Source organism: Poecilia formosa, unplaced genomic scaffold, assembly GCF_000485575.1.
Source record: "Poecilia formosa unplaced genomic scaffold, Poecilia_formosa-5.1.2 Scaffold24, whole genome shotgun sequence".
In the NCBI taxonomy this organism is placed as follows: Eukaryota; Metazoa; Chordata; class Actinopteri; order Cyprinodontiformes; family Poeciliidae; genus Poecilia; species Poecilia formosa.
This window is the reverse complement of record NW_006799963.1, coordinates 690238-711997: the sequence shown is the minus strand read 5'-3', so window position 1 is coordinate 711997 and position 21760 is coordinate 690238. Positions and strand designations below refer to the sequence as shown.

At 41.2% G+C, this 21760-nt stretch overlaps 1 protein-coding gene across 1 annotated transcript in view; it reads left to right on the top strand.

Annotated features, from left to right (window-relative positions):
• The window catches only part of LOC103135299 (bone morphogenetic protein 6-like), a 49621-nt gene extending 30234 nt beyond the window's left edge, over nt 1–19387 (top strand). The window contains exons 2-6 of the mRNA XM_007547951.2: nt 1394–1586; nt 4805–4953; nt 5145–5342; nt 17444–17520; nt 19222–19387. Of these exons, the coding sequence (XP_007548013.1) occupies nt 1394–1586; nt 4805–4953; nt 5145–5342; nt 17444–17520; nt 19222–19356 (752 nt within the window). The 3' untranslated portion in view covers nt 19357–19387. The remainder of the gene's footprint in view (nt 1–1393; nt 1587–4804; nt 4954–5144; nt 5343–17443; nt 17521–19221) is intronic.
• Nucleotides 19388–21760: the final 2373 nt, after the last annotated feature.

Here is a 21760-nt window from a genome sequence, read left to right as displayed (position 1 = left end):
GGATATCAAAGTGACTGCATGTGATACTTTTAAGATCATTATTAATAAAATGTATCAATAAAATCACACGTCCCCATGTGCTGCTTTGGATCTGCGCATGCATGAAATCCCGAGAAAAATACGTCAACGTTCACGCTTTGCGAAAATGTGAAAAGGCTCCGTCGTTGTGAATACTTTCGCGAGGCGCTTTAATGTTGCCTAAGTATTGCTTGCAGCTGTGGTAGTTTGCTCAGTCTGGCCAACAGAATCTGCCGCAGAAACCTCCATTGAAGAAATGAACTTCAGCTATATCTAATTAGGATGCTTTACGGCTCCTGGTAAACAGATGATGTTGGTTTCACGCAGGACCGGGCGAGTAGTTTCCCACTGTTTTTAGTCTCTCGGTCGCACAAAAACCAAGCCCGCCAGGCTTCGGAGTGGTGCAATTTCTTCGCGCAGCCTCGCCGAGAAAAGGTGGCTGAACCGTGTCGCGCAAAAGCAGCGACCCTGGGTGAGATCCGGAAACCGCTCGAAACCAGTTTTATTGGGTGAAAAGCTGAGTTGGTGGAACGGTTCTGAGTGAGTCTGCAGTTGAAGTCGGTTGTGGTGAGACCGCAGATTACTGAATGTCTCTGCGTTGATTGGAAGCTGGATTAGAGATGATGATAGCGTGTTGGTGTCTCTGGCAGGAGGAGACGTATGAGAAGCTCCTCAGTCAAAAGCCTGCTAATGTGGGTTTTAGGTTCTGAGGGAATAACTTTGTGAAGGTTTTTACCTTTTTCCAGCTCCTTCTGTAAACAAGAAATGCATGCAGCAGGCCCGGGTTTTTTTTTTTTTTTTTTTTTTTTTTTTTTTACTCTGATTTCTTCCTTCCTATGTAAACCGTCCAGTCTCTCAAGTGGGATTAAGGCATCCAACTGTGAAAAGAACCTACTCCTCTTGGCGCACGGTATCATTATAGCCTATATTGCTATTAGAAGCACAGCAGGGAGAGGTTTTGTCCTCTACACATTGTCAGAAGTGGTTGTAAGATGTCTCCGACTTTGCCGGTGCTGAGAGAGAAAAGAAGAAAAAAAAAAATCACTTTGAACTGATGATAACAGGGATTTATTTTTGGGGCGGTGGAAGCCTCAAAACCTATTAGAGTTCATGTATAAATCACATGTTTTACATGCATGAAAGACTTCCGTGGTCGACCTCAGAGCAGCGTCTGCGAAAAGGATATCCGCTCATCAGTCTCTGCTGTATATTTAAACGGAAATCCCTGTTTGTAAATATATACTTTGGTCTTTATTTGTAGACTCGTATGTCTGGACTGTGAGTGAAGCTACAAAAAAAAACTGATGAGTATTAGTTGTATACTACAGTTTTGTTGACTTTTCCCCCCCTGTATTTCTGTTTCCTGTTCCCGCAGTGGAGTACGACCGGGAGCTCTCTCCGCAGCGGCGTCACCACAAGGAGTTTAAGTTCAACCTGTCGCAGATCCCAGAGGGCGAGGCCATCACGGCAGCCGAGTTCCGCCTTTACAAGGAGTGCGTGAGCCAAGCGTTTCGCAACGACACCTTCATGCTCAAAGTCTACCAGGTGGTCAAGGAGCACCCTGACAGGTACGAGCCACACACGAGAGGCCTTTTACTCTTGGCTCTTTCAAAAGTGATGCATATCTCCCCATGTCAGGGTTACTGAAACTTCCAGAATTTCATGGTTAAACTAGTTAGCTGCCCTACATGAAATAAAGACATGTTTTTACAAACTCTCAGCGCCTTGCAGAAGTCGTAGCATCCCTTGAGCTTTTTAATACCGCCGCATAGTTTTTACATTGAGGCCAAAAGGTGTTTGCTGCGTCCCCTACAAGGAGTGTATAAACGTCAAATTAGACTGGTGGTTTTGTTTCAGCTATAGCTTCCCTTTTTTTCCATAAAGGCCAGATTTGCGGAGTGCTAATAGCTGTACTGTCAACAGACCATAACACCTGAGCTCCTCCACGGTTATAATGGGGCGTTTGGCTGCTTCTCTGGTTCTCTTGTTGTCCGATCCGAAAGTGTAGATTGATGGCCACATGTTGGTGGGTTTGCAGCTTTTGGATGATGGATTTAACAGAGCTGTGTGAGATGTTCGAAGCTTGGGAAGTTGTTTTGTAGCCTAACCCTTCTTTGAGCTTCTTAACAACACCATCCCATGCATGTCTGCCGTGTTCCTTGGTCTTCGTGATGCTGCTGCTCACTAATGTCCTCCAACAATCCTCTTTGATGTTCACAGAAAAACAGCAGAGACTGTAAACCCATAGATACATTTTCCAGAGGGGATGCAGTTTGTTTTTACAAAAAAAAAAGGATAGATGGGAGTTTGCTACTGAAACAGAATTTTTACTGTGAAACTCCTGCAACTTAGAAACAGCGTTCTGCTTTCCTGTGTGGTGTCCATCGCTTCATCCCTTGTTTATAATGCAAAGCTGAGCAAACCCCTTCCCCCCCTTCTTGCAGAAATAACTTCAGCTTTAAAAGAGTCCCATCTTCTAAATAACCACAGCTGATACACGTCAAACATTTACCTTACCTCTGCAGGGCAGATAAACAGCGTCTCTGAATTGGTTTGGTGTTTCAGGAAGTCTGCTCCATGACAAACAACGTAAAGAGAGTTTCTGATATACTTCAAGTTATTCTCAGTCGCTTCGCTTCAGCAGGCCCTTAGGCAATGGAGAATTGGTGTAGTAATTCATCTTGACCTGGGCGGCTTTAGCGCTCAATATCTGCTAAATGTGTTCAATCTGCAAGGCCCATACATCTGCATAAGGAGAATTAGATCTTACCACTCATTGTTAAAACATGGTAATTGAGCAGACAACTACTTAAATTTCACATTCTTGAATTCATTTTTTCTCTTAAGATGTTGTTGGGTTACCAAGTAGGGGCCTAAGTGAATTAAAAGTAAAAGATCTTTAGCTTTAAGGACCTTTTTTTTCCCCTCTCCTAATTTTACATGTTAAACTGTAACTTTGCAATCGCAAAATCTGCAGGAAGCCTATTAACTTTTCCCGTGGCCCTGACTCCTGTTTTGGCTCTGAGCTGTAATGATAGAGTGTTTAATTAGCTTGACGCCCTTTGTTCTTTTCATTCGATTGGCTTCTTGAGCAGCAGGCCAGGAATGTGAGAGATTACAATGCCAAAAATGTGACAGAGCTGACATGAGAGAAGGCAGACTACTCCCAACCGCTGACTGCTAATCAGCATTTTTTTTTTTTTACTATTTTATTTTATTACCAATCATAGAGCACTTAACTTATGGTTATCTTTGAAAATAATTATGCAATGTCTTAAAAATGAAATTAATACTGATATTTCAAGAAACTCCACTCATATTTTGGTTTATTAGTTTTGCAAATATGCCTTTTTAGTAAAGGACCAGAAAATTCTTCTATTTTGCATATAAATATAAGCAAAGCAACCAACAAGAACTGTCTAAAGAAGCGGTTTCAAACTAGGGATGGACATTTATTGTATTGTATATAATTTCTCATGAGGAATATCTTATCATGTAATCAATTCCGATTTATCGCTGTGATAAATTCCAATTAAATGCCGCTTTAAATCCCCCCAAAACTGTCTGTATTTTTGGGATTGTAAGATTTACTATTTTCTCTACAATGAAAATGGCAATAAGTATGATTAAATGCAGTAGTTACTGTGTGCAGTTTAGCGATACAGATCATCTTTATGCGACTGCCGTCCTAAAGAAGCATAACAAACGCAAATGGTTTTCAAGATCAGCAGTTGTGTGTTTGTGGGGATATGATCTCAACCACACAATTACCTAAAAAAATAAGCAATAAATAGTTGTTATTGTCGCTGTCGTTATCACAATACAACCACAAAATATTCCGATACGTTCAATCACTCACCCCAAATCCGAAAAAATAAAAAATAAATCTTCAGTTAATTACAGGTTCCAGTTTGTATAAGAAGTCAGTAATAAAAAGTTTCACTGGATCTCAGGTGGAGATCTTTTTTTGTCACATGACGGCGTGCAAAGCCGCAGCGTCCTGGCCCAGCTGCGTGCGGAGGGGGTTTCATGCCGAAGCTGTCAGAAACGCTCTCATTACAGACCAATAAAGCGGGGCTGCAGAGTCATGACTGCAGGGGCATTCTGCGAACACCTGGATGACTGCGGAGCTTTGATGTCGTCTCTGGGAGGACGGTCCCACGGGCCCTCGGCTGTGTTATTACCGTCTCTAATGGGACGGCGGGAGGACGGGGCCCTCTTATTATCCACGCTCTGCCTTTTTCTTACGTCTCGCTTCTCATTAACGAGTGATACTTCTTTCCCGCGTTCGACACAGTCCGCTCGACTCCTTCGCACACAAAAAATATCGTGAATGATTTTAGCATATATGAGTCACAGAGAGTGGCGGAGAGAATCTGGCCTACGCCAGAATTATCTGGGATTTTTCAGCTAATATCGATTCGTTCAAAGATCTGAATGGAATACTTTTTTTTTTTTGTGGTGTCCAATATTTAGGTTCTTTTTTGCTTTCCATGTGAAAAAAATGTTTTTCAAAAACTCAAATATGACAATTTTAGTTTTTGATAGAGCTAAACTTTAAATTTGAAGAGTCATGATACATGATCTCAAGACATTATACATGATGTCTTTAAAAAAAAAAAACTCTTTAAAGGGAGATTTAGCCTTAAAAACATACAGAAACTTATAAAAACTCCTTGGCCAATAATAAACTGAGTAAGACAGTTTTACTCCAACTCAACTTAACTGCACCTGTGTGTGTGTGATGCCTGTTTTTTATAAGTTCTGGCTGTTTTGTTTGCCTTAGAGAGGCGGATCTGTTCCTGCTGGAGTCCCGGAGGCTTTGGGCCGCTGAGGAAGGATGGCTGGAGTTTGACATCACGGCGACCAGCAACCTGTGGGTGATGAGTCCGGTGCATAACCTGGGCCTGCAGGTCAGCGTGGAGACCAGTAGCGGTGAGAAACTCTGCGACTCTCAGCCCGGTTTCAGATCAACGTTTTGTTCTAGATCGATCAATAGATTTCAGTGAATATCTATCAGTTTAAATAACTCACTTCCTTTTGACAACACGAAACGAAAACGGATCATAAAACAGTAAAAATGAACTTGTGACGCTTATCTAAGAGTTGCCTGTTTTCCCAAGCAGGGCAGACCATCAGCTGTAAAGACGCGGGCCTCGTGGGACGAGACGGCGCGCTGGAGAAGCAGCCTTTCATGGTGGCCTTCTTTAAGGTCAGCGAGGTCCACATCCGCTCTGCCCGCTCCGCAGGAGGGAAACGGCGGCACCAGAATCGCAACCGCTCCACACAACCGCAAGAGGCGTCCAGAGGGTCGGGCCAAACAGGTCGGTGTGCTAAAACCTTAACCGACCTCAGAACGGCCGGTGAATGCAGATGGATGCAAAACTAACCTCAACATTACCTCCATAGATGCATGAATTATGTCCAGCCTGCACACTGTTTGTCTGGTTAAGGTATTTCCTTTAGAAGCACTTGATAAATTGGACTCGACCTGCACAGGATCTCTTTGTAATCAGCCACTGTTAGACAGAAACTGTAGCTCAGGGATGATGTGCGGGATTTATTTTCCCTGCAGCTTCCCCTTAAGGATAGAAGGAGATTGAATATTCAGCCTCCTTCGTGATTTATGAAGGTGATTTCTGTTGCTGGGAGGGTTTGGACTCGGAATTAAGTGTCAGAAAAGTTGCATGTTTATTACAATCGTTTGCGCTCGATGGGAAGAGAAGCGTTTTTTGGCTCTAGTACACGGTGCCTTGTAAAACAGCCATTTAACATCCACGTTCTACTGGCCTTTTAGGTGTAGAAAAACACAAAGTTGCACTTAATTGTGGTGGGTATGGAAAAGATGTAGTTTTTAAAAAAATAAAAATAAAAAATAAAAACCAGAAAAGTGTGGCCTCGTTCAGTCTGACACCTTTAAATACAACCCGGAGCAACCAAATGCTAGTCTAGCTGGAAACACGAGAAAGAAATCAAATCAAATCAAGCAACTTTATTTATTCTGAAAAAGGGAAGTTCGGCTCACAGCTCTCTGGTCAACATAGCAAAAGAAAATACAAACAATCATCTCATGCAGCCATTTCAGCATCAGGACAAACACTAAAGTCACATAAAATTCAGTAGAGATGGAAAAAAAAAAAGATTCTCTAAATCCCTACAAGAGTTTGTGGTTGTGATGTGACAAAAATGTAAAAAAAAATCTCCATGCATCCTCTTGCAGGGCACTTTGACCTCGGTCTACTATAAAGGGAGCATTCATTCTGAACAGAGCTGCTAAATATTCAGTGGTTTGTCTTGACAGGTGACCTCATCTTTAAACTCTGCTGCAGTTCGCTCCTCGAGCAGCTTACCGGGTGATGTAATGAGGAAGGATAATCCTCATCTTATTAGCTTTGCGAGCGTTTCAAATGAAATCAAACCCGCCCACCTTTCACCTGCTGAGTAATTGTGGCCCCAACTCGATCCCGCTTAAAGCTAAGCTGCCACTGCGAGGGCTTACTGTGCGAGTGGCGCTGGCGCTCGATGGGCGCCGTTAATATCGGCTTGATTGCTGCCTAATTTGACTGATGAGTCTTAACGCGACTCGCAAACCACGGCGAAGCAAACCGTTGGATCGGAGCAGCAGAAGAGAGGGAGCTGTCGCCCCGGCAGAGTGTCCCCTCAGCTCCACTAAGCAAATATGTAATTTCCCACTGGAAGCATGCTATTTTATTCTTATTTGATGCAAAAAATAGATGCTAATTTCTTAAGCTAGTCGGAAAAAGAACTCACAGACTAGTTCAACATATAACTTAGATGTGGAATATTGACGATCGGAAAAATCATGCTAATTCTTTTAATTTTTGATTTTTCATGAAATACCTTAAAACCTTTGGTGAAATCATATCTGATGGAAATCAACAATTATAATTTAAATAGAAAGTAAGCAGATTTCTACACATATAGCGCTATCATAGATGGTACCTTACAAAACGTTCTCGCCCTTTCAGTTTAAAAGCTCTTTGCATTTTAGTCTGTTACCTTTGATAGGCCATCTGTGGTGGACTGACAGCAGACAGGTCAGGGATAAAGTCATGGAGAGGTTTAAACCTGCAGTTTATAACTTAAAAATACATGTATGGTTTTTGCATATTTGTTAAAACTGTCACTATGTTATGACAAGATAATATGAAGCAGATAATCTTTCAAAAAAAAAAGAAGTAGCTCCTTTGCCCTCTACCAGTGCTCCCAGTGCTAACTACAGAAATGCACCATTCAGTCAGAAGCAACCAATGAGAGCCAGGAGGACTGGCTCTCATTGAGCGCTGTCAATCATGCTTTCTGGTTACTACCTCCACCTTGCTCTCTGCTATACGCTACAACTTATTTTTGATTGCAGAGCCTGCCATGAATGCTCAGGCTAGTTGGCATGGCAACAGATGATGGCAGATAAACAGTTTTCTTGAAACATCAAGTTATTTCTCCACCATTAGCACATTTAGCAGCATGTACATGAGCATGATTTACTGTAAAAAAAAAAGGTAATGTAAAAACTGCCCAATGTAGGTTTAAATTAGGGTTAGGTTATAAGCCATGAGAAAACTTTTGTTTCAAAGACAGACTAAAATAAGTACCTGTTTGAGCTTGTAACTACAAGTGATCAGCAAAGCACACTTGTGCTTCTCGTAGGAGCTGAAACTGTTTGACGTCGTCCACGGAGCTGAGAACTGAAGCTAATGATGAGACCGTAAACGGTTAAGCGTCCATACCCAAAAAGCTGACTCGCTTTTGTGCCGCCTGGTGCCAAAACCCAGCTCTGACTGGGGCGCTGCAAATAGAACCTTCTGGCCGGCTACCTGGGAAGCAATTTACCTCCGCTCCGCTTCGCCGGCTCTGTTTAATGACTCTAACATCTGCACGGTAAACAGATGTATTTGTGGGACAGGTTGGCTTTGTGCTTCACTGTTGCTCTCCGCGAATAGTTTGTCTGGCTCCGTTTTCTGTTTGTTCAGAGCGTCTTTGGTGGCTTCCTCCAAAGACCGAGCTAATGCAGAAAACAACAAGGTAGAAGCTTCAGCTTGCAGGTTTCTCACTGAGCAGGGACGGCGGAGTCTTAAGGTGGCACCGCTTTGAACTCGTGGTTTGTTACGCAACTTCATGTCCTCCTCTGCCAGGCTGTCATCTTCACTTTCATGTCAGAGTGACTTCAAGAGAAACTCATTTCAGCCTTCATAAGCAAACAGAAAGCTACAGTCTGCTTTTGCGTCCCTGTTCTTGCATCAGGAGGATGAGGAATATCTGAGAAAAGCAAATCTGTTCAAAGAAATTCTCCAGTGACGACAATCGGTTAAATGCACTTTACATAACCCAAAACATCAAGACCTCGCTGCACTCGCCACTCGGCACGACTGGGAGTGTAAATATTTAGATCCTGCACAGGAAGTTGGGAGCGCACCCCCCTTCCCCACCCTCTCTCCGCCGCCTCCCCTGTGACAGCCATGCGTCCGAGGCTAGAAAAGAGGAGTTCTGGGATTGGACGGGATGGGAGGATCCATGAGGAATTCTGGCTGGCATATGGTTTCAATACCGCATCACTCACTCCTGAGATGAGGAGAAGTTTGAATTGGACGGGGGAAACAACTGCATGTTTGGCACCGGCGCTGCAGCGTGTCAGTTCAGGACACAGCGAAAGGGAATATTTCACCTAGAAGTCAGTCCATTTCTAAGGCCAGGAGGAAACATCTTGTTTGTTTTTAACTGCTAGCGTCCACAGAGGCGTCCGTTCAGATGCCTTTGAGAACTTCAGCATGCCGTGTTTTCTAAAAGCAACATCCTCTTCTACCTAAAGCGCAAATTCTTGACCCGTGTGATTAAAATATCTGCGAGAGCTTTATTCTGCATCTCGTTTTACTTAATTACCTTCTTGCAAATGCAGTGTCTCATTGCTCCATATAGTCTTTTTTTATTAAATTCAAAACTGCACTGTGCATTTCCCCCCTTTATGTTGATGCCGCTAAATGAAATCCACTGCAACCAAAGCTGGCTAAAGATTGTAATCCCACTTGTGAACTCTGGTCAGAGGAGATTTAAATATAACTTTCAGACTCGCATGCAAAAACACAAAGTGTGGCAGAAAAACAAACACCTCACACCATCTTGTTTATCACTATCCCTAGCATAAAACACAGTGGAGGTTGCATCATGCTGTGGAAATGCTTTAAACACCAGGTTGATGGCAACATAAGGAGCTAAAACCAGTTAAGCTGGATTATACTTTGTGATTGTTGGGCATCTAAACTCACAGGAGTTATTATAATGTCTTGCTTGTGCAGAGTGACACTTATAGGTAAAAAGACGGCAAAAGACTTCAAAGATGATGTGGAGGTCTTCCGGCTACGTGGACCCTAAACTTAAAGCGAGAGGTATGATGAAATGGTTTAGAGCGAAACTTATTCACGCGTTAGAAGACCTAAACTAAATGCAATTGAGAATTTGTAAGACTTGAACATTGACGTTTGCAGATGTTCTACCTCCAGTTCGACTGAGCTTCAGCTGTTTTGCAGAATTGGCAAAAAAAGACAAAAAAAAATAAAAAAGACCCAAAAGATTTGCATTAATGATTGCAGAAATGGGTGCTTCCTGGGTGTGGACTCAGAGGGGCTGAACAGAACTGCTTGTTACACTTCTTAGATTTGTTTTTTGGGCTTTTTTCCCCCTTACTTCTTAATTTGACCTTTTGTTTTATTAGAAAATCTAAAACTTCACTCGGTCCCTTTAGACTACCAAAACAGGCGGTTCATCAGAAAGCTTGATTACCTAAACCGAAATGCTTCTGAGGTTTTTGACCTCTCTTTTCCCATGTTCATAGTTTTAATGTGTTGGACGTAAAACAACACGTGAGATCAAATATCTTCCAGATGACTGAAAAGGATTGAATTAGCCAAATAAATTTCTGCAACATTAGTTTTGAAATATTGCCGTGATCAAAAGTGTAATAAATCATTTTTTTATTTTTTTTTTGCTCCCTTTTTGCCTGAAAACGCACACGATATGTGATTACATGGACAAATTTGATTGCTCATTCTCTCTTTGAAAACATCCTCCTGAATATATATATATATATATATATTTTTTTTTTTTGACCGAAAGCTCTCGCGTACTGCGCCAGCAGAACAATACAACACCTTTAAAACTAATTTGGCATTTAGTGGGTGCACAGGGCCGGGGAGGTAATGGGAGTCGGGTTGGGCCCTTGGCTCCTAGCTGCGGGGGAGGTTAACAACCATCCGGGGAAGGAATACCGCGTCCCGGCAGGCACAGCCCTGGCGGCCTGTAATTAGGTGTAGCTAGTCATTAGCTGCGCAGCTAAAAGACTGACCAAGCTAACAGTATCGCTTAAAGAATTATAATAACACGGCGCTCAGCCAGCTGTGTTTTTTCATCTGTCACTCCTCTCCTCTCCCTCCTCCGCCTTCTCCCCGCTCCGTCCCCACCCGAGCTCTTTTTGTTTACCGTTGGAGTAATTAGACATGGCGGAGCTCCATCGCAGGGTTTAATAACCTCTGTGATGAAAGACAGGAAGAAAGATAAACGTCAGTAAAAAGGTTGAAGGGACTGGGAGGGGTAAAAAAAAAAAAAGATGGCAGTGACTGTCCTGCTTTCATATCTCCATGGCTGCTGCGGGTCTCACTCAGACCGAATGTCTGTAGGAAGTCATGTCAGCTGAAGAGCGGGGAACTTTGGGCTTTCTTGAACTGGGCATTTTTCTGACCCACTTTCTAAAGTGCGGTGTCCTTCTCTGGCTGAACTAACCTTTTATGCCACTAAAGCCAACACTTGCGGCTACACCGTCTGAAATGGCACCCCGTGAATCTTCTATTTTCGGGAACTGCTTGCGATAAATATAATTTACAGCTTTTTTCCGCCCCGAAGGCGGCACGGTGAAAGCGTATGGGGGAAGAGAGGGTTATGAATGGCAGGCCTTGTGGAGGCAGGTTAATATCAGTTTACAGTTTTATCAAGAGTCCCGCTTTGAGGAAACTTTCTGTTTCCTCTGCCATTCAACACGCAGGGTGGGAACCGCTGCCCCTCCTCAATGGATTCAATGAAAATTGGGTTTTTAGTACGGAGTCATGTGGTCTAGCAGGATGTTTGTACGTAGAGTCAAACACAGGTAGGCAAGCTGCTCCAATATGCCAAAGTTTGTATTCACTTTACCTTTTTATTGAAGGAAATCCTTTTTTTTTAAGAGGAAGTTCAAATATTTAGCCTGACTCTAAATCAGGAAGAACAAGAAACTATGGTTTATGTTTAGTTTTTTAAGTCGTCTCTTAGTAATATTTGCAAATGCTTGGCTTTCTTACCAAACACTGGGCGTCCGCTATGGTTGTTTATGGGTCGGCCAGTTCATTTCAATTTATTTAGATGCTGAAAATTGAACCGTCTTTCAAATTTAATTTTAAGAAACTTGATGAACATAAGGCTTGCTTTAGTGTATTTCATTAACTGAGACACGTTTTTCACCATATTTACCTCATGTAAATCAATCACTTCATACTGATCACTTTATACTGACCACTTTTTTACTGGTCAAGTTTGATTTCTGATTTTAGTGAATCTCTGTCTTGTTTAAGCCGTCATTCATTTCCAACAACTATAATTAGGATTTTTGAAAGCAGATTTTCAGTTCATGGAGGCAACTTAAACACACCAACACACATACTATTGGATATGACTGATGTCCAGAAGATGAAAATAAAATGATGACAAATGAACTTTTTTGGAACTGATCTTTTTTTTGTAAGCGTATAGTGAATTCATGAATGGCCAACGTTGATATAATTTACCATAAAATAGGTAGTCTATCCTTTTCTCTTCTTCTTCTGTACCATCTCTCCTCTGACGAGGAAAGGAAAAAGAAATGAATGGAGGCCTCCTGGGAGCCAGAGCTCAGCAGTAGCTGTGTGGCATTAAATTTTTACAAGCAGGAAGGGGCGATGTGGTTTATGGGCACCACAAATCTGGGCTTTTACCCTCAATGAAAGCCCACAGTAAATATCAGCTTTATTCCTCTTAAAGAGCCCCACAGACTGTAAATGCTGATGACTTTGAAGGGCCAGGAGGTGCAAGGAAAAATGTGTGGATGTGTAAGAAAATAGAAAAAAAAAATGTGTAGGCTGCATACTCTGAAGTACAATCACCTCTGGTGTCGTTTGTAAAATCGTAAACTCTCTTTTTATGATCAAAGAAATATAAGTTAAAGATCGTCATCCTATGCTGCTTTTATTTTTTTTTTTCATAAAAACAAATATTTTTCTTTGGAGTTTGTACCGATTCACTGATGAGAGGGAAACATTTCCATTTCACGTAAAGCCCGTCATGTCGTTTTCGGTAATAATACTGAGACGAAACATCGATTTAGGTCATTACACAATATTTCCAAACCTTGTCATGTTCGTCGCTGCTGCAGCAGCCTTGTGTTTCTTCTTATTAAGTACCGTCTAAAGCCTGATGAGTGTGCAGGCAGCCGAGCGGCTTCATCCACCCTCCACCCTCGGCTGTGATTTTACCCGAAGCTGAATGTCACGCATCATAAAGCAGACCTGGATGAAGGAGTAGTAGGGGGTCTGTGTGAAAGTGTGTGTATGACATGGCTGTGTGCACCTTAAAGTAGTGAATATTTTTACAAGATTTTAACGCGCCACATATTGTGTGTTACACGCAGAAGCCAGCGGACGTGCACAGATATTTAATTGTTAAAGCCTGCATGGATGATGCTACATTCTACTGTAATTTATACAGTAGAATGTATAAACATTTTTGCTACATTAGTCTCAACTAATCAGATTCCCGTTCTCACATTATGACTATATTACCTTCACTTGTGGTTAGGCCTGTAATGGTAACAAATTTTGCTGGAAATTCTTGGTGTTTTGAGACAATTTTTGAGTATAATAATAATAATAATAATAATAATAATAATAATAGCATAATGATGCAAGCAAGTTTACCCTTTGAAAGATCAAAAAACTTTAATTTTGTAAAAAAAAAAAGACACTCATCAATTGAAGTAGAAGATACTATATTTTAAATATCCAAAATAAATAAATGACCAAAAACATGAATTAAAACGGAGATAAAAATCACACAACCAAAAACATAAATGAATTGTGTTATGGAGTCTCAAAGTCAAAATTGCCCTTCAAAATAATGTTCATCATCAGAATAGATGATTTACTTTTGGTGACCTGGTTTGTGAAGATCTTTCAATATTTTAACAAACTTATCACTTTTATGTCAAACTCGGATTTCTTGATTTGATTAGTTTTCATATCTACAGATTTTCCCAACTGACCTGTGGATGGATCTCTGCAGCTCCCCCAGAGTCACCAAGGTTTTCTCCCTAGCTTTTTTTCCCCATTAATGTTTTAATGTGTCCTCTGTTCTTCATGATTGTTTGCTCACTACATTTCTCTACTGAACCCTTAAAGCTGGATTTATTCTGAGAATAAATTACGCACAAGTGAATTTATTAATTAGGTGACTTCTGACGGTAATTTAACTTGATGTTAGAGTAAAGGAGGCTAGATAAAAATACACGCCACACTATTCAGATTTTTACACATCGCTCGCGATCCACAATAACGCGGTACTTTGTAATCCGTAGACGTTTGTGAATGCAACGTGAAAAGACAAATGGGCAGACATTTAGAAGAGATGAGTACTTTCTCAAGGCCCTGCATCTGTAAATCAACTTTTTCCATAATATCTCAGAACCGAGCGGGGGTATGTCGCTACCGCCATGTGTTATTTCATTCTCTACAAATGCCACCTCAAGTTCTAATCAGGTCAGCCAAGTTTCTCAGCCAGTTGGTCCTGTCCCTTTTCCGAGTTTTTCCTCTGTCCTTGGATGTTTCCTGTGTATAAACAGGCTGCGCAGCAGAACTGTTCCTAACAATACACAGCCAGAGTGGACTTTTCGCTTGAAAATTTATAGGAAAAACAGTCACGTTTCGGATCCAGGACCAGCCTGTGGCTTGGTGCGTGGATGTTTTCCTGCAGTAAAGCTGTTAAATCCATGTACTCTCTGCTGCCGAGGATGCCGAAAGGGTCACTCGGTCCGCAGGGAGGCAGGACCAACAGTTGACCCAAGGTTTTATTGCCGATGAACATTTAGCCACGCATGCAGGAACATGACTGACAGCACGGACCCACACATCTACAGTAAACTCCCCGTTTCCACATCAGCCGACAGCCAGTGAACGGCCCTTCCTATCGGAAAGGAAGGAACCATAAACTGGGGAAACACCTGACTGTATCCGACGCTTACAGCCGGCCCTTTGACCCCACCGCAGCACTCTCTGCCTCACGCTGTCTCACCTTCGGCTTCCTGCCTCCTATAGAGTGGACTCAACCACACAAAGGACACCCAGATTTTGCTGAAGTTTAAAGGATGTTTTCACACCTGATAGTCCAGTAGACTCGTTTCGATTGGGGATAAAAATGACAACTTTTGTTACACTTTGCTTTGCTTTCACACGGCACTGTTTCAAATAACCCAAACTTGTCAATAAAAAAAACCTGTTCCTCCCCTCGCCTGTGGTGGCGCTGCACCAAGAGCCACTGAAGGAAACGATGCAAAAACCTTTGAAGAAGACATTGAGCGCAACAAAGCATAAAGTAAAATGGAGCAGCGTCAGATTTTAGTTGTGTGTAGGATTTTTTTTTTTTGTCTTTGGTAAAAAGTCGAAAGCTAGACAGTTAGACACAGGCGTTTGTTTTGGTTGCGTTTACCCAGAATGCCCTGCGCTATCGTCCGCTCCCTGCCGTCGGAGCAGTCTCTATGCGTTTGAGCCGCGCCAGAGTTCACTTCAACCGAACCAGAATTTTCTTTTTCGGTTTGCGTCAGAGTTTGATTGCGCATTTATGGCTCCCTTAATGAACTGGACTTTCTAGCTAGAGTTTGATTTAAAGCGAACTAAACGGGGCTGGTATGAATGCACCGTAAAAAAAAAAAGGGAAAGGAAGGAAAAACCTCATCTGGATGACACCGTACGAGCAACATGCAGGGTCTTTATTCATCTCAGATGAACGGTCATAAATCCAACTTCATAAGACGAGCTAAAACTCTTGGGTCTGGGCAGAACTGTGAGAAGTGACATCTAACTGATGATGAAATCTGAACGCAACCAGCTCTGGTGAATCAGTGAGTGGCTGAGTAGCCTTGTCCATTGACATCAAACACATAAACTTTGGTTCATGTAGACGTGTGTGTGTGAGTGTGTGTGTTACTGTTTGTTTTCCAAATGCCTCTGCTCATGAATGATGGACACTGAGATGTAAAGAACCAAAATCAATGACCCTTCCATAACTGAAGCGTGTTTGTTTACACTGTCTGCCTGTGCGTGTGAACTTATGTGTATGCGTGTGCGTGTGTGTGTGTGTGCGCTTCTCCTTGCAACTCCAGCTGAACAAACAAGGCTGGCAAGTTGGTGAGCTGAGTGACTGGGTGGCTGTGACTGAGTGACAAATCTCAGACTGGCCTCTGAGTCATGCCTCTTCTGACAGACACACTCAGGGGAAAACTTTGGAGGATAAAAAGAAAAGAAAAAAAGAAAAAAAAAGACCACCTCCTTACATGGAGAGCTTATATATTTTGTTCTAATTTACAAAAAAAGAAAAAAAAAATCAAACTTTTCATGCACACAATACTTTTCTTACACAAGATGACCCGTACTCTTGCATTCAAGTGTTGTCAAATCTAATAAGAATGATAAAACGTGTTATTGGAACATTTAGTCAGCTGTATTCAATGTCATGAAACTGATAGCAATAGAAGATTTTTAATTTTTTTAAGTATATAATAAAAAACAAAATGAACAGTTTCAATAAGGTTGCACTGTTGCATATTTAGTAGCAAGAAGGACTTGGGTTCAAATCCTGGCCTATGGACTTTCTGCATGGAAGTTGCATGTTCTCTCTGTGCATGCATGGCTTCTCTCTGGGTACTCCCGTTTTCTCAGAAACATGACTGTTAGGTTAATTGGTTTTCTTAAACAGGTGAGCTTCTGTATTGCCCTATGATGGAGTATCTATGGTCTACGGTCTACCTTGCAACTCGAACAGCGACTGCTTTCAAACAGTCTCCATTTGACAAAGTCAAGTGGGTATAGGCTATGGATGCTCGAGTAGCTGGACCACAAATAATAGCATAATTATCATTATTTTACTAAAGTACGAACTGAACGTGGACATAAATGTTTTCGGTTTTCTGCTCCATCTTCTTGGAACCAGTTGCAGAAATACAGGAGTCTAAAAGGACTTCTGTCTCTAAATGCTTTTAAGGCTCTTCTTACTGATTTTGAGAAGGGATTGTCTATTTGTAAATGTTTTAACTGATGAATCTTTTAATTTACTTTGCAATGTTGTTTTTATGTATTTTTGTGTGTGTGAATCTTCTGTGTGCTGCTGCTAGTCTTGTCCAGGATTCCCTTGCAAAGACGATCTTTAAACTCAATGAGATTTTCTGAAATAAAGGTTAAATAAAAACTATAATTAAGTAACTAAGTAGCTAAATAACCAGTTGTAATTAATGTAATATAATAAGCCAAACCCTTTAGGATGAAATTGAAGTTAAATAATAAACTGCAACATCTCTATCCTGGATGAGAATAAGAGCCCTAACCATCATCACAGAAGGCCTCTTTTTTTTTGTTGTTGCTCACTTTCCTCCCTTTAGAGCTTCATGATGAAATCATAAACCCAGCAATCAAATCAACAGGAAAGAAGACAGAAAAGCCAGAGAGGCAGCCCTTGAAACCTTCATTGGAAAGTCTGTGTCACTATCTTGACTTCAGCTCGGCTCCCGCTGCCAGCAATGACCTCTTCAACTCCAAAAACCGAAAAAAAGAAAAAAGAAAAAAAAACCTGTACCTGCCCCGCGCGCCGCCTGCAGAATGGAACAGAGACGGTTAACGACAAACTGCATGGCAGGAGAGTCCATAAATGCAGTTGTCACCATCTCGCCGCTTGCGCGTTTTGCCAAATATCGGCCGACACCGGAAAATTCAATTAGGCACGCATTCAAAATGCCTCATCCAGCGGACGAATGTGAAGCACGTACGGCGCAGAAACTCACGTAATGAGCGCTGATGCCTGAGCTCTGGTCCACGCCCACACAGGCTCCTCCACCCAGAGCATTACACGAGTCCAGTTGTGTTTTTCTTCTGCTCTCAGGCCGGGAGTGTAATGTTTGTTTTCACTCCACTTAATTGTGTTTTACGTCATCATTCGCCGAGGGAGGAGTTTTTGCTGTTTTGCTGTCTTCGTGCACTGATATGTTGAGGAAAGGAGGAAAGAAGAGATGATAAAAACATGTTTTGTGTTTGACTGAAGTTACGTTTGATCTTAAGGACGTTTCCTAGTGATTTCTGTTCTTCTATTCCAGATTACAACAGCAGCAATCAGAAGACGGCGTGCAAAAGACACGAGCTGTATGTTAGCTTCAGAGAGCTGGGCTGGCAGGTACTTTTACTTTTTAAGCATTTTTAATGAAGTCCCGTTGTTGAGTTCATTTGTTTTTAATGAGTCAGTCTTGAGTCATGCTGTTAATTAAGTTCAAAGACAGAATGCTTTATTGGGAAGAATTTCATGTTTAAACTCAGCAAGTAAATTTAAAAAAATCTGACGTAATCACTTTTAAACATATTTTACAGTTTCTCTGTAACAATGAAAACGACAGACAAAAATCTCTTTTGGCTATAATGATAAAATTGGATAACCAGGTAGTATCTTATTTTATTCATTTCTATTTTGTTTTTTTAGAGGTATAAAATAAATAATTTCTAACAGTTTCCTGTCAATTGTTTCTTTACTTATATCAGAATTTATTTTTGTCAGGGAATAAAATAGCAATGCCAAATGTTAGTTTCATAAACTACCACTGAATTATGTGTGTTGAATATGACGCAACATATAATACTTGTACAACTTTTTGTCAAAATGTTATTTTTCATGAATTTATGTAAATTGGTGGTGTCTGAACCAGTTAGTAGGTTTAGAAGGGAACTACTTCTCCACGTTGGGTCATGCTCCTTTCGTCGAGTTATCATTGTGTCATGTGTGACAAAATAGCAAAACAAAGAAGAAATATTTAATATACTCATAATACTGAAGCTAAAACTTTGTGAATTGTCCTTTTTTCTGAAGCTGTGTGGTCACATTGTTCAATAAACTTGGTCCAGTTAATTGATTTCATTCTTTCCAAAGAAGCTAAAACATTTTTTTTTTTTTTTTATTTTTTTTTAGGATTTTTCAATAAATTCATTCATTTCAATACAACAAACAATCAAGTGCAACTGAATGTGAGAAAATGTAGGACATTGAAAAAGCTTCTGATAAGTCTTGACTTATTACATTTTGTACAACTACCACAGATAAGGCATCTTAAGTCACAAAGACGGAAATAAGTTGCTGCTGCTGCTGCTGCTGGTGTGGGAGGCATTTTAAACACTGCAGTGTTTAAAATGCTCTCACACTCTCACAATGTGATAAACCGCTGCTAACAAGGCAGATTAAACTAGCAGGAGAGTCAGATATACACAGCTGAGTGGGAGCAGACCCAAATGTCAGCCCCCAAGTGTGTGTGTGTGTGTGTGTGTGTGTGTGTGTGTGCTTTTTCAAACATGCCGATAGCTGTTGACACACCACTGACATCTAGAGGAATAACACAAGCAATTACTCACCTGAATGCGCACTCTTGCACATTATATCAGCAACTTAACATATGCTTGGTTAATCTCAGTCTTGTTTAAAAAAAAAAAAAAAAAGATTCACATCGCCATAAGCCAGAAGGGAAAAGAGGGAGACGCAAGAAGAGAAACGACGAGGTGGAAAGCTGAAAACATGAAAACAAGTCGGAATGAGGTTAAAACATGCTGATAACTCATCAGACGGAAACAGTGAAGCGCAGACAGGAAGGAAGAAAGGGGAGAAATATTGCTTCCTCGAGTAATACGGTAGATGCCGACAGGAATTTGTCCTCGGAGACGTTGTAAACTTCTAGAAGACTGCAGAAACTTTTACTTTTGCATTTTTTTTTTTTGAGGCTTCCTACCGATCAAATAGCTTTAAAACAATCTTTAAGGATTCTTTATGAAATCGCTGCTCAGAGCTGGTAGAGACAGACGTGCCACATGCAAATTAAGTTCATATGTGTCTCTTCAGGACTGGATCATTGCCCCCGAGGGCTACGCCGCCAACTACTGTGATGGAGAATGTTCCTTCCCCCTGAATGGACACATGAATGCCACCAACCACGCCATCGTGCAAACGCTGGTAGGACTGCCTCACTCTGCTTGATGCATATGTACATCTGTGTATTTCAGATGAAATCCATGATTTGTTGTCATGTTGTCAGTAAAATTGAAAACAAGTGACTGATATGTTTAAATCTGGTCTCAGATTTGAAACTGGATTTAGGTCTGGACTTTGACTGGACCATTCTAACACACTCAACTTCTGTGATCGAAAGCGTTCTGACCCTAAACAATGTTTAGGGTCATTGTTTCAAGTTAACTATTTTTTTTTTAAGATTCTTGAAACTCTGAGTGCTTTCTTAAGAAAAACATTCCCCGCAGCATGATGCTTCCCCCTCTATGTTTCAACTTTACAGAGAAACAGCATCTGTGCCTGAGTTAAATAGTGCACTGAATTCAAGTGCATGTCAATTTCCAGATTTTAGTTCTGAAGGCATTTTGAAAATCTAAAATGGGCAAAGAGAAAACTTTTATTTGTTCTAAACATGAAGTTTGAAATTTATCAAAATTTACAGTCCAGTGGAAAAGTATTTGTCATTTACAGATTTTTTTTTTTTTAATCACACGTCAATGCTTCAGATCCTCAGACATACATTATAATATCACACGAAAGGAAAAAAATAATCATTTATTATTAGGTGAAAAGGTTCTCCAAACCCACCTGACCCAATGTGAGAAAGTAATTGCTTCATGACTTACTGACTGGTTGGGTCTTGATAGTGCAAACACCATCAAGCTTTTGTACTACCTGGCTATTAGCTTGGCTTTTGGCCCATTCTGCAGTTTTTTATGCAGCCATATTGGAGGGTTTTCAGGTATAAACAGCTGGTTTCAGGTCATACCACAGGCTTTCAGTCTTTGACTAGGCCCTTCTGAAACCATCCTTTCTGTCAACTACACCAATGTTGACTTTCTGCTATGATACATCTTGCAACACAACCCATGTGTATTAAAGCTTACAGTCTTTCACATCGTTTAGCAAATTAAATCATCATTTGCCAAATGGCTTGTAGATCCAATCAGGTGTCTTTGTCTGATATTAAAATTANGGGGAGCGTTGACCTTCCTGGGTGTGGGTCCAAGGCGGGGCTGGCACTTCTGTGAAAGCCTGACTGGTTCCAGTGTTCTCACATTTGCCCAGTTTTATCTTGTGTGACACGCTCTGTTCCCAGAACATGTCACCGGCTCACACAGGGTGGGTCTCCACATCATAAAGTGACCAGAAACCTTTAAAGCGTTTGGCTGAAGTGCAAATTAAACTGAGGTTTCAGCTGTAAACTTATCCAAGGCGTGATGTGCTGTGAAACTGTGATCAGGTCAGATGTCTGTCCATGTCCACGGTGGCCAGCAACTGTTAGCTGCTTGCATATCAGAACTTTTTTCATATTTAATAACATCATAACCACAAGTAGTATAACTTTGTGTGATTAGCCAACACAACAGCGCCGCGGTGTCACAGAAATCATTATGGAAGGCCCGGATTGACCCACAGGCCTCGAGTTTCACACGTGACGTAGCACATGACTCTGGAAAATTAGCTTTAAAATATTTCACAAATGTGTTTCAATTTCATGTATTTTTGGGATATTTACTCCCCAAACCCCGAGGCAAACTTTTGTGCATTTAGTAATTTTTGCCCCCTTTTCTTTTCAAAGGATCTCTAAACATTAATTTTTAAATATTACCACATATTCTCTGTTTGTTTTAGATTTTCACTCTGATTGATTTATTCTAAGACATGAAATGCACTGATCTAAACTCTAGTCTATTATTATTATTATTATTATTATAATCCTTTGAGATGTGAAGATGCAAAGGGTGTTTGAAAATGTATTATTTTTAGTATTCCACTGAAGTTTTGGCTGCATGTTTGGGCCATAACTGAGATATAGCTACATGTATGTTTCACGTCCAACTGGGTTTATTGAGGGATATCAAAGTGACTGCATGTGATACTTTTAAGATCATTATTAATAAAATGTGTCAATAAAATCACGCGTCCCCATGTGCTGCTTTGGATCTGCGCATGCATGAAATCCCGAGGAAAAATACGTCAACGTTCACGCTTTGCGAAAATGTGAAAAGGCTCCGTCGTTGTGAATACTTTCGCGAGGCGCTTTAATGTTGCCTAAGTATTGCTTGCAGCTGTGGTAGTTTGCTCAGTCTGGCCAACAGAATCTGCCGCAGAAACCTCCATTGAAGAAATGAACTTCAGCTATATCTAATTAGGATGCTTTACGGCTCCTGGTAAACAGATGATGTTGGTTTCACGCAGGACCGAGCGAGTAGTTTCCCACTGTTTTTAGTCTCTCGGTCGCACAAAAACCAAGCCCGCCAGGCTTCGGAGTGGTGCAATTTCTTCGCGCAGCCTCGCCGAGAAAAGGTGGCTGAACCGTGTCGCGCAAAAGCAGCGACCCTGGGTGAGATCCGGAAACCACTCGAAACCA